The sequence below is a fragment of the Otolemur garnettii genome, unplaced genomic scaffold (genome assembly GCF_000181295.1).
Source record: "Otolemur garnettii isolate 467f Iridium unplaced genomic scaffold, OtoGar3 scaffold00112, whole genome shotgun sequence".
Classification (NCBI taxonomy): domain Eukaryota; kingdom Metazoa; phylum Chordata; class Mammalia; order Primates; family Galagidae; genus Otolemur; species Otolemur garnettii.
The window spans coordinates 3,163,284-3,176,478 of NW_003852507.1; the positions used below are offsets into that span (position 1 = coordinate 3,163,284).

At 35.5% G+C, this 13,195-nt stretch overlaps 3 protein-coding genes across 5 annotated transcripts in view; 1 reads left to right on the plus strand and 2 right to left on the minus strand.

Moving 5' to 3' along the window:
- Window positions 1–2,220, minus strand: part of EVI2B (ecotropic viral integration site 2B) — a 10,880-nt gene extending 8,660 nt beyond the window's left edge. Inside the window, exon 1 of the mRNA XM_012809759.2 lies at window positions 1,745–2,220. The gene's annotated coding sequence lies outside the window, so the exon portion shown is untranslated. The remainder of the gene's footprint in view (window positions 1–1,744) is intronic.
- The window catches only part of NF1 (neurofibromin 1), a 293,662-nt gene that overhangs the window by 223,079 nt on the left and 57,388 nt on the right, over window positions 1–13,195 (plus strand). The window lies entirely within an intron of this gene.
- EVI2A (ecotropic viral integration site 2A) lies at window positions 5,712–10,007 on the minus strand. Its single transcript, XM_012809760.2, has 2 exons — window positions 9,592–10,007; window positions 5,712–6,755 (listed from the first exon to the last, which is right to left on the minus strand). Exon 2 carries the CDS (start codon window positions 6,738–6,740, stop codon window positions 6,045–6,047), a length of 696 nt encoding a protein of 231 aa, XP_012665214.1. The 5' UTR covers window positions 6,741–6,755; window positions 9,592–10,007; the 3' UTR covers window positions 5,712–6,044.

Genomic DNA, 13,195 nt, shown 5'->3' on the forward strand with positions numbered 1-13,195 from the left:
AAAAAAAAAAAAAATGCTTTATGAAGAAAGAAGATGAGAGCCCTCTGGAAATAATATGTAAATAACTTTTAGAGATAGTCTAAAGCAATGGTTCTCAACCTTCCTAATGCTGCAACCCTTTAATACAGTTCCTCATGTTGTGGTGTCCTCCAACCATAAAATTATTTTCATTGCTGCTTCAGAACTGTAATTTTGCTACTGTTATGAATCATAATGTAAATATCTGATATGCAGGATGGTTTTAGGCAACCCCTGTGAAAGGGTCATTTGACCCCTAAAGGGGTTATGACCCTCAAGTTGAGAACCGCTGGCTCTAAAGGGTAGAAAAAATACCAGAAAACCCATTTTAGATTCTTACAGAGTTACAATTCTGTGTAAACAGTTATAGAAGTTAAATAATTGGCCTGTAAGCTGTCATATTTAGTAAACTTACTAAAATGTTTCTAGTGATTTTTAAAGATTGAACATTGAGAGTCATCAGATATATGTTTAGCAAATTCAGGCTTAATAATTTTCTTCTAACTAAATTTTATGTATGATATAGTTGAAAAATAGGCACTATTAAACCTTATATTTGAGACTAATCCTTTAAAAATATTTATGGGATTCTGTGATAACAAACACCAGTGTCAAAGATCTATAGGAAATTTTTGAATTAAATTATTTAATGAAATATGAGTGAAAATAGTTTATAACTTTATCATCTCACATGCACAATGAAATAAGCTAAATATTAGAAGCAGGAAAATATGTAAACAAGTCTCAGCTAAGAAAGAGATAAAAATCTTTATTTTCTATCTTTTGTAATACTTAAAGAAATCCAAAAATAGACTTCTGTAAAAGAAAAGTAAAAGGTATTTATGAAGTGTTGAAAAAGGCTGTCACCCGCTGTTTGTAAACTTACTATTCCATTCATAGGTCTATATAAAATTCTATTCATAATTTTTATCTAGAGAATAAATTGACTTTGTAATTATCTAGTTTACTCACAGACTAAAGCATGTTTTATGCATATTACCAATTTTTTATCGGTTATTGCGTAGATTTTTTTCCTGTGTCTTACATTGTTTATTAAAGGTTCAGATAATAATGTGTGACATAACCGTATGAATGATATGAACATATCTATATGTTTTATCATAACATTTTTATCTTAGTAAGCTTTTCAAATGAGCAGTATTTCATGTCATTATTAAACATAAAATTCTGTTTGTGTGAAAAATAAGGCATATGTAATAATGATAATTGAGTACCACATCTAATTTCTTTCTTTCTCGTAATTCTTACTATAAAAAGTAAAAGCAGAATTTTTAAAATAAAAATAATTTAAATCTATGAATTATAAATAAGAAAAATTGGAAGAAAGCAAATGAGAATTTTTAACAGTCTATTGGAGGTTATAAATTCAGTCATAGCACATGGAATCTAATTTTATTGCTAACCCTTAGCTTTATCTGCTATGACTGTAGTTTATTTCTCTTAATTGCAAAACTAAAGTTAACAAGTATTACATTTGAATAAACTTGGAAGTCTTATACAAACCCGGATAAAAATCCTCCTCTAAAGAAAGCTAAAAACTGAGTATTTTTTGAATCCATGCAACAAAACCACAAAAATCTGCTATAAACATCTTCAGATGATCAGAGTTGAATTTAAGTTTAAAACACTAATGACATTTTAGTTCTTAAAATAAATTTTATATAAAGCAAGATCAAACCAAATTGCCTCTGTGAAAATGTCTTACCTCAGCTGCTAACTTCTTTTGCAGAATGCTAAATTCTTGTTCTAACTGGACATTTTGATGATTTGGCTAACAAAGTAAAAGGGATGATTCAAGTCAGATTAAAAATGATCCTCTAGCAAACTGAAATACTTTCTGTAAAAGAGGAAGTTTATCAATAGCTGGTTCCGGAAGTAGCAATAAGCCGCAAAATGACGGAGAAATGTACTGCTTTAACAGAACTTAGACTTTGAAATGCAAGGGAACTGTGTGACTTGAGTGTTTGTGATTAATGTTTGTAAACCAACATTTGAGACTCTCATAATATGATCATATAATTAAAATATTTAGAATGGAGCCCTAAAGAGGAAATTATGTGTTCTAACAAAAAGCTGCACCCATAGTGAGATTTCTTTTCATAAGACGTGAGGGATGTGTTCTGTTTGCTTGTATGACCTTAGGAAAGTTGCTCCACTTCTGAGTCATTATTTCCTCCTCTGAAGTACTATTTCCCTTATTGGGTTATTGTGAGAATTAACAATAATGTAACATGTATAAATGGCTCTTACAAAGCAGGCAACCAGTAAATATTGTTCTCTCATACATAACATAGGGAAAACTCAGGTAAAATTATAATTAAATTATTTTGACCAAATACTTCACTAAATGATTTTTTAGTTCAACCTCACAACTATTTATTTATCCACAAAGTAGGTTCTTCTCAGTAGAAAATAAAGTAAATTGGGAATTATTTTTAAAATAAAAAGTTAACTAATCAAAGCATATTGAAAAGAGTATAAGTCCAGGCCAGGTACATTCTGGGAGGCCAAGGTAGAAGGATCACTTGAGCTCAGGAGTTCAAGACCAACCTAAGCAAGAATGAGACTCTACTAAAAATAGAAGAAATTAGCCAGGTGTGGTGGTGTGTGCCTATAGCCCCAACTACTTAGAAGGCTAAGGCAGGAGGATCACTTGAGCCCAGGAGTTTGAGGTTTCTGTGAGTTGTTATAATACCACTGCACTTCGGTAGGCACAACAGAGATTGTGTCTCAAAACAAAGAAAGTAAAAGGTACAAGTCCATTTGGATATGAATTTATTTGAGCAAGTCAGAGCCTTGTTCCTCTCCTGAAAAACACATTGTAATTCCTAATTTATAAGTTTATTGTGAAGTTAAGTAAATATGAAGTGCCTTGCTTAGTGCACATTGTGGTAGGCAACAAACAGTATTAACCAATGTGCTGCTTGCCCCTGGTCACTGCAGAGGAACACGGATCATTATGACTTCGTTTTTCAAGGTACTTAGAACTTGGTACAAAAAAAATAGTTTGTTTGTTTTTTAAAGGAGTCCTACTATAAAGCAGAGTAGAATCAAAATGCTATAAAGCTTTTGATTCACTCTTTTTTGATTTTTTCTTTCTTTCTTTCTTTCTTTTTTTTTTGAGACAGAGTTGCACTTTGTCGCCCTTGGTAGAATGCTGTGATGTAATAGCTCACAGCAACCTCAAACTCTTGGGCTCAAGTGATTCTCTTGCCTCAGCCTCTCAAGTAGCTGGGACTACAGGCACCTGCTACAACACCCAGCTCCCCAACTATTTTTGGAGGTGAAGTCTCACTCTTGCTTAAGCTGGTCTCAAACTGGTGAACTCAGTCAGTCCACCCACGTTGGCCTCCCAGAGTATGTGAGCCACTGTGCCCGGCAGATTTACTATTTTTAAATTCCTAGATAAAATTGGGATTTTCCACCCAGAGGTAGAAATAAAAGTGTTTTTGTTCAAAATGATTTATGTATTTATTTATTTATTTATGGTGCCCTTGGTAGAGTACTCTGGTGTCACAGCTCACAGCAACCTCAAACTCTTGGGGTCAAGCGATTTCTCTTGCTTCAGCCTTTCACATGGCCGGGACTACAGGCACCCGCTACACCCAGTTATTTTTAGCAATAAGGTCTCACTCTGGCTCAGACAGGTCTGGAAAATTTGAGCTCAGGCAGTCCATCCGCCTGGGCCTCCCAAGTGCTGGGATTACAGGTGTGAGCTGCCATCTCCTGCTGAAAAAAATGACTTAAATTTTAAAGTCAAAGTTTTCATACTTAACATCTTTAAATACCTGACAAGTTTAGAAAACTTCTGTTTATTCATGAACTGTCATTGGATGGTATCATTCTGAGGGTGTGTGTTTAATAGCCACAAGTGAGTGGTGAATTTTTAATATTCCTACAGTAGTAATTCTCTGTTGAGAAAATGTTTGACCAGAAAGTCGAATGTGAAAATAGTTTCCTAGTAATTTTGTTTTTACAAAGGTACTAACTTTGTATTAAATTCCTCAGATAAGTATTTTTATGACTCTTGTCAAGGTGTACCTTGTTATTATTATCTGTTCTGATATATAATTATGAATTTTTAATTTTGAATGAAGTGGGATCTCTGCTCAATGTCATTGCTAATCTGGGCCATTCTGCTTCTCACAAAATAATCTGATGTCACCATGATTGGCATCTCATGCTTTTCCTTTTTACTTTGTTGACTTTTAGCTATATTTGGAATAATACAGTTTTTATTTATTGTTTAGGGAATGGACTTTTTTTGTTTTTTTACAAATTGATAATAAATGGTTAATAAAATTTATACTTTACTTTTTCCTTCTCGTTTTAATATGTATCCTAGATATTTAGATCCAAGAATTTGTAAGAAGTAAATTTGATGACCAAAAGCAGTATCACCTTTTGGAGTTATGTAAAAATTACCATTGCCGGCTCAGCACCTATAGCTCAACCGGCTAAGGCGCCAGCCACGTACACCTAAGGTGGCGGGTTCGAATCCCCAGCCTGGACCCGCCAAACAACAATGACAGCTGCAACCAAAAAAAATAGCCGGGCGTTGTGGTGGGCGCCTGTGGTCCCAGCTACTTGGGAGGCAGAGGCAGGATACTCGCTCGAGCCCAGGAGTTGGAGGTTGCTGTGAGCTGTAATGCCACGGCACTCTACCCAGGGGGACAGCTTGAGGCTCTGTCTCAAAAAAAAAAAAATTACCATTGCCTAGAGCTCACCCCATTTCTGTTGAATCAGAAGGACATGGGAATTAGGCATTGGTGGTTTTTTGAAACTCTTCAGGTGATTCTGATATCCAGCCAGGATGAGAATCACTAGCCTAGAAGGAAGCATAAGACTGTAGTCATACTTGGGTGTGCGTGTGTGCATTTTTTTTTTCTTGTCTTAAATGGTTAGCACATTGCCCAAAATAAATGTTCTATAAGGGTAAGTTTTTTTTTTTTTAATGTAGCCAGTATGTCTTGACTTGAATGTTATTTGAAGCCAATTTCTTTAAAGGTTAGACAGTTACCAGAAGTATCCTGTCTTCCCAACTTCAACAAACACACATACATTTTTCCTTTGCTCTAATCACATTGGATAGTAAAAAATAAAATTGATCATATTAGATTACTTGGCATCTTTGAAGTCCAAAAATTAATCAACCTTTTAATATTTGTTATTACTGCTGCAATAAGCAATATTTATAGAAAGGATGAATATTACTCTTAAACATTTAAAAATGCCTTACATTTACATTTAACCTATTGGTGTGGCTACAGATCTCATCTAATTTAGTTGTGCTCTGTTTGTTATTGGTCTTTATAGTGTGTTCTCTAAGATAACAAAGTGAAAGCAAATATACATAGTCACAGTTTTATTCTAATGAGTTTTAATTTATTATACAAAATTAAAAGTTTTGATTTAATATTTATGGTAGAAAAACACTTTCTCGTGTGCCATACGTAAAAATGAAAGCATAGGACTAAAATTAGTTGTATTGATAGATGAACTGATATGTAATCTGCCACATCCAGCAAAGAAGTTACCATTAAGTTATATAGTTCAACTCTCCGCATTAGCAACTTGACATTCTGTTGAATGTTGGAATATATGCATGACCTCTAAGGACACACTAAAACTCTTCAGAGTTTAATTACATTCAGAAGATCATCTAACTACTATTGCTGAATAGGGGATATTGATTTAATTATCTCTTGCTCTCTATTAGTCAATCTCCTCAAGTTATCTTTAAAACTTTCCTCAAATGCTTGGTGATGTTATTATTTGCTTTTGAAATCATTCAGTGTCCAAAAAAGTATATAGCTTAGGTACTTAAGTAAGCAGTCATACTTCTCCCTTTCTTGCCTGCCTGATTTAAATTAAATTGCAAGGCCTACCATCACAAATTTTAGATCATCAGCCCAACACTTTGGCATTAAATACCAAATTGACTTCATTTTTACTTTGTAACCATTCCCATTGCTACTTAGCATTTTTCTTCACTAAGCCATCTGTTAGATAGTGAGTTTTTCAGTTCCTCCTTCATCTTTTCTCTCCCTTGTAGCTGTGAGCACTCCAGTAGATTGCATCATTAGGCTGGGTCCTGTGAGTTGTTTTGCTCTTTTCCAAGTGTCTGATTCAGCAGGCCATAGACCACTGCTTGCCAGAAAATCGCCATTGCTTCTAGGCTGACGCTTGCCTACTGCTTTCATTCGTCTGAGAGATGAGACTTTGTTTGCCAGAACCACAGTTGATAAAAATAGAAGGGTACAGATAAGAAAAAGCACTGCAATTATAATTAAGCAAATTAGCATAGCCATGTTGCTGTTGTTTTCCTCACAGACATCCTTTTTGAAAATTTCACTCTGACTTACGCTTATGTTTTCAATGCTCTGTACAGTTGGAGAACTCTTTTTGACAACAGAAGGTATATAAAGCTCCTGTTCAGATTTAGAAGTTACAACGTGAGATGTTGCCGTTTCAGGCGTGTTTCTAGAATTACCTTTATAATCTACTTCCGGAGTTACAGGGTTGGTATTAATGTTTTCATTTTGGTTTCTGCCCATCTTGTTTTGAATAACTGAATCCCAGGCAGTAGTATTATTAGCCCACAGCTGGGTATAGTTCGCTTTTGTCCCAGGAGACAAAGAAAAAACTGTTGTCATCAGAAAGGCAAGATGCAGGTAATGTCCTGCGTGTTCCATGTCCATGAGTATACTGGTTATCTGTGGGGATAGGAATATAACTTGTTAATTTGTGAAATAGCAGTGGTTCTTAGCTTTGGTGATTGTAGCTAAAAGATAGTTGAGATGTTACAAGCTTACCCCTACATTAGTTACTCTGTTTGAATTCCTTCTCCACTGAATTTTTTTCCTATTCTTAGACAGTGTACAAAGAAGAATTTTAATTGCTGTTATACTTCTGGGTGCCAGAGTTAGCATTATAAATAACTACTAATCATTTTAAACTGAATAGCATGGCTTTGTATAGTTTTCACCCTGTTAAACATGCTTGACTTCTGCTTTGAGTCAAATACTTCTGCTTTTACTTTGTTGATTCCTCCTTTTAAAAAAAAATTAAGGATTATTCTTGAAACTCCCCACCCTCTAACTAATCTGTCACTATCTTTACAGCAAAGGAAGAATATGGCCATGAGCATTTTGCTTCTTGTATGAAAAGAAAATGCAAAATTACTTTTTTGGTAGGAGGAGGGAAAATTTGGTAGCAGCCAAAAAAAAAAAAGGAATTAAAGTTTGTTTTGTTTTATTTTATTTTTATTATTATTATTTTTTGGTGTTTATCTTGAAGCTTAGAAAAAAGCTGGAACTTAGAAATATATTCCCAATACTTATGAAAGCAATTTTGTGGTGGTAGTTCTCTCTTTTCACCTCTGTTTCCCCTGAAAGCCAAAGGTATGCCAGTTTTCTCAGTGTAATAATCTGGAAGAATAAAGAAAAAGCAGATTTCTTCTGAATAACCTTAGAAGTTCAACAAAAGTTATTGGCTTTTTCCCCAGCATCTTTTATACCTAACATTTTTTTCTGATTTGACATAATTCTTAAAAAAATTATATAATAAAATAGAAGTAGAACATCAGGATCCTGGGGATTTAGAATGTAATGAAAGGGCTCCACTCTTGTAGCTCAAACGACTAAGGCACCAGCCACATACACCAGAGCTTTGCGGGTTCGAATCTGGCCCAGTCCTGTCACACAATGACAACTACAGCCAAAAAATAGCCGGGCGTGTGGCAGACGCCTATAGTTCAGCTACTCAGGAGGCTGAGGCAAAAGAATCGCTTAAGCCCAGGAGTTGGAAGTTGCTGTAAGCTGTGACACCAGGGCACTCTACCTACCCAGGGCTATAGCTTGAGGCTCTGTCTCAAAAAAAAAAAGAGAGAGAGAGAAAGAATTCAATGAAAGATCATAACCGGGGCAGTGCCTGTGGCTCAAAGGAGTAGGGCGCCAACCCCATATACCGGAGGTGGTGGGTTGGAGCCTGGCCTGGCCAAAAACTGCAAAAAAAAAAAAAAGAAAGAAAGAAAGAAAAACCATAACCACATCAAGATATAATTGAAAAAGGTGAATTTTAGTTTTGGCTCTGAGCTTCCTGGAAGCCAGTACAAAAAGGGAACAAGTTTTATTCTAAATTCTCATTATATGTCATGTGATTAAATGTTTAAATAGAACTGGCATATCTTAGAATTTAACAGTTCCAGGTATTGCTAACATAGCAGGAAAGATTTATCATCATTATTAAGATGTCTTGTAATAATATACCACTTTGTCCTGAGCCACTTTTGAAAGAATATTTTATTGTTAGCATTTATTTGAAGGAACTAAAAACAAAACTAGACTGTTAGTTGACATTTACAAAATGAAATTGCCTAGTTTAAAATCCCATGTATTCTATAAAATAGAAATTCTTCTCACACTTAAATGTGCATGAGAGTCCTTTTTGGTGGTTGGTTTTTTGGGGGTTTTTTTAGTACATATTCAGAATCAGGTCTAGGTGGGGCCTAAGAGTATTTTTCTAACCTCACTATTAAGCAACACAGATGGCATTGTCCATCATGCTTTTGAGCATCAAGGTATTTTATAAGAAATGGTTATTGTTTGTCATCAGGTAACTTTTGTATACTATTGAAATGCAGAAGTTAAGAATAACATGTGATATGTCAAGTTATACAAACAAAAGTAACATATAATAAAATGTTCTAAGATTAAGGCTCCTTTTTGGGCTACAACCTTTAAAAAAGACAGTTAAGGATACATACGTATATTGGCTTTTGTATAGAAGTGTTCAGCTTCAGCTTTTAAGTTGAATGACATAAATCATTGGATACTTTATGATTCTTTCACAAGAAATACTTGAAATTGGGTGAGCAAGTAATCTCCATTCTTTTATACTAGACTGGACTGCTACATTAGATCCTAAAATGATTTAAAGTAGGTTATTCTTGTCACATTATTTCACTGACAGTGTAGTACACATCATAGTATTTGTGTACATTTTAACAGTGCTTACCACGGGACAGAGAATAGGCCCGCTGTTGATTGTCTCCAGCCAGATGTACAGCCATGCCCAACCAAATAAACAAGCTGCTAACAAAATGAGATCTCTTATTCCCACAAAAGCCTGAGAATTGAGCACTGTTTCTACATCTCTAATTTATGCCATAGAGGCCAGGTCATATTTTCAAAAGTTTTCCTTATCCCTGGTCATTTTCAATAAAATTTATAATGCCTAAGCATTAGTAATGAGACATTTATTTTTTAACCTTTTAAAAAAATAACAAAACTTTCCAGTTCACTTGTGGAGTCCAAATACAGAACCTTCCTAATCCTAATTAAAGAACTCCAGGTTGATGGTAAATCTTTTCCATTTCTAACTTAAATTTTACATAATAGTACAGGAAAAAAACAGTATACATTTTCAATCACATGATTCTACTTTGTTAGTGAGATTCTGAAGACACTCTTTGAAAAGCACTTCCTCAAATGCTAATCTGTACAAGGTTAGAAGTGAAAAGGCGTAAGAAAAGCCATATATATGACCTACCTTACACAATGCTTGGTCAAAATCTGAGTATAATGTGATTCTAATAACTCACTTCTTTTCTTCTTTTCCTATTTAAAGCAGAACAGACTTGGAGAATATGAACCTTAAAGTAAATCTGCAGTAAAAAAGGATATGTGCAGCTAGTTTTCCACTTTTAAAACCAAACCACAGATGACACATTTCCTTTCCGCTGCAACTAAAGCACATGTCACAAGGAAAAGAAAAAAAGAGAAAAAAACCCTCCAACTTGTCTAGTTGGCCACTGGCATGACAGGAGGCTTTGTAGAACAAATCTCCGCCTCCAGAACAGGGAGGGTTCTTCACTTAATTCCTTTTGACCTTGTACTCATTGTGTATGCCTGCGACAAGCATTTGAATGATTTGTTGTTATTATTAAAAAGAGGTTTTAAGATGGCATCTTCCTGCAGCATTAAGATCTTTTCTAAAAATTGTATTTGTATGCTATAGACCAATTTGAAAACATGAGTTTGGAGTCTTTGGAGTATTGTTCAGATAAGAGAAACAATGATAACATAACTGACATTTAAAATTCTAGAACCAGGGCGGCGCCTATGGCTCAAAGGAGTAGGGCGCTGGCCCCATATGCCGGAGGTGGCAGGTTCAATCCCAGGCCCGGCCAAAAACTGCAAAATAAATAAATAAATAAAATAAAATTGCAGAACCACAACAGTGATTTGAGAAAGTATCTGGTAAACTTAGATAATGAGGGACAGAAAAGCTTTTGTGTGGTCTAGGGTATACACATACAAACTCCCCTCAAATGTCCTGTCATCACCTCAGATTCAACATGCCTAAAACAGACTTTATTTTTTCTTTTAAAGCAGCCCCCCATCCCCCATGACCTCTCTGTTTCTGTTCAGGTAGCAACATTCTTTATAATCTCAGAAGCAAATCCTTTTAATTCTGTTAGTCCTGACCTGACTTTGGATCATTTTGGTCCTTCCTTCATATTCTTGGAACAGTTTCTTCTTTCCTATTTTTACTATCACAGTAGTATTTTTAGATCCTTATTAGGTCATCCCTGGACTACCACAATAAGCTTTTACTAGACCCTATCCCTTTATATATCATGTATATATCACTTTCTTTGGTCACATCACCCCTTTCAAAAAAAGTTGAATAATTCCCCAATAGTTACTGCTGTGATTCAGAAATGTTTTTATACATGAAGATCAGATGAGAAGGTTCTTTAAAAGCAGTAAAAATTTCCATGCTGTACTACATAGATTCATATTTAATAGTGCTTGGCTGAGACCAGGAAACTGTCTTAATCAAGCGCTACAGTTAATTCCGATGCCAGTAGTCCACAGAACATATTCTGAGAAATACTGAGCCCCTAGGAGAAAACTCGTACCCCTTGGTAGATCAGTAATACATTGATTGCCACACATGAAAAAATTTTCTTTTCCTTGGAGCCACAGTATTTTATTAGGTCAAGATAAGGCAAGAGACATGTGAGTTATATAACCTTCGTAAGACTCCAGGTTCAAAATTGGCAGAAGTTAAATATTACTCACATGGCAGTTAATGTGTTAATTTGGTTATTATATATTTTCCGAGCTTTATCTCAAAATTTATCCCAGCTATAAATAGCTGTTTGCTCAACACGTTTAATTACCTCCTTTACCTCTTTCCACGAGGGCTGCCTAGTCTCTCCTCTTGTTGAGTTATAAATTCTTCCTACCTCCGTCAGTCACTTGATCTTCTGTGTAGCTTTCTCTGACTGCCCAGTTTGTGTTGATCCCTCTCTATTTTGAATTTAATAGCAATATTTTTTTCTGTAGTTCCTTTAATGAGTGATTATATTGTCTCGTATCTTTTTTTAATTTTTTTTTATTGTTGAGGATTCATTGAGGGTACAAGAAACCAGGTTACACTGATTGCATTTGTTAGGTAAAGTCCCTCTTACAATCATGTCTTGCCCAAAAAAGCGTGGCACACACCAAGACCCCACGTCCTCCCTCCTTCCCTCTCTCTGCTTTTCCTTTCCCCCACCCCTTTCTCTCTCTGTCCTCCCCCTCCTCCAGCCCCACTGTGTCATTGTCATTAATTGTCCTCATATCAAAATTGAGGACCTAGGATTCATGCTTCTCCATTCTTGTGATGCTTTACTAAGAATAATGTGTTCCACTTCTATCCAGGTTAATGCAAAGGCTATAAAGTCTCCATTTTATTTTAATAGCTGAATAGTATTCCATGGTATACGTATACCACAGCTTGTTAATCCATTCCTGGGTTGGCATTTAGGCTGTTTCCACATTTTGGCAATTGTAAATTGAGCTGCAATAAACAGTCTAGTGCAAGTGTCCTTATGATAAAAGGATTTTTTTTTCCTTCTGGGTAGATGCCCAATAATGGGATTGCAGGATCAAATGAGAGGTCTAGCTTGAGTTCTTTGAGGTTTCTCCATACTTCCTTCCTAAAAGGTTGTATTTGCAGTCCCACCAGCAGTGTAAAAGTGTTCCATTCTTTCCACATCCATGTCAGCATCTGCAATTTTGAGATTTTGTGATGTGGGCCATTCTTGCTGGGGTTAGATGGTATCTCAAAGTGGTTTTGATTTGTATTTCTCTAATAATTAGGAATGATGAGCATTTTTTCATATGTTTGTTGGCCATTCATCTGTATTCTTCAGAGAAGGTTCTATTCATGTCTCTAGCCCACTGATATATGAGATTGTTGGCTTTTTTTGTGTGGATTAATTTGAGTTTTCTATAGATCCTAGTTATCAAGCTCTTGTCTGATTCAAAATATTCAAATATCCTTTCTCATTGTGTAGGTTGTCTATTTGGTTTGGTTGTTGTCTCCTTAGCTGTACAGAAGCTTTTCAGTTTAATTAAGTCCCATTTGTTTATTTTTGTTGTTGTTGCAATTGCCATAGCAGTCTTCTTCATGAAATCTTTCCCCAGGCCAGTATCTTCCAGTGTTTTTACTATGCTTTTTTTGAGGACTTTTATTGTTTCATGCCTTAAATTTAAGTCCTTTATCCATCTTGAATCAATTTTTATGAGTGGAGAAAGGTATGGGTCCAGTTTTAGTCTACATGTGGATATCCAGTTCTCCCAGCACCATTTATTGAATAGAGGGTCTTTCCCCCAAGGTATGTTCTTGTTTGGTTTATCAAAGATTCAGTGGTTGTAAGAGGTTAGTTTCATTTCCTGGTTTTCTATTCGATTCCAAATCTTTATGTCTCTATTTTTGTACCAGTACCATGTTGTCTTGACCATTCTGGCTTTGTAGTACAGCCTCAAATGTGGTATGGTGATGCCCCTGGCTTTGTTTTTCTTACTAAGAACTGCCTTAGCTACATGGAGTTTTTTCTGGTTCTATACAAAACGCAGTATCATTTTTTCCAAGTCTTTTTCTTTTCTTCTGCTGGGTTAGGCTTACATTGTTTTTCTTCTCCCAATCCCATAAAGTGGCTTGTGAGTTTGTTGACATGCTCTCTTTCTGTTTTCGAATGTAGGCATCTAAAGCGATAAATTTTCTTCTCAGAACAGTATGATGGCTCGGCGCCTGTGGCTCAAGCGCTAAGGCGCCAGCCACATACACCTAAGGTGGCGGGTTCGAATCCCCAGCCCGG

What these genes read in the sequence shown, in the direction of transcription:
- EVI2A (XM_012809760.2), bottom strand. Translation starts at nt 6,740, where the DNA reads ATGGACATGGAACACGCAGGACATTACCTGCATCTTGCCTTTCTGATG.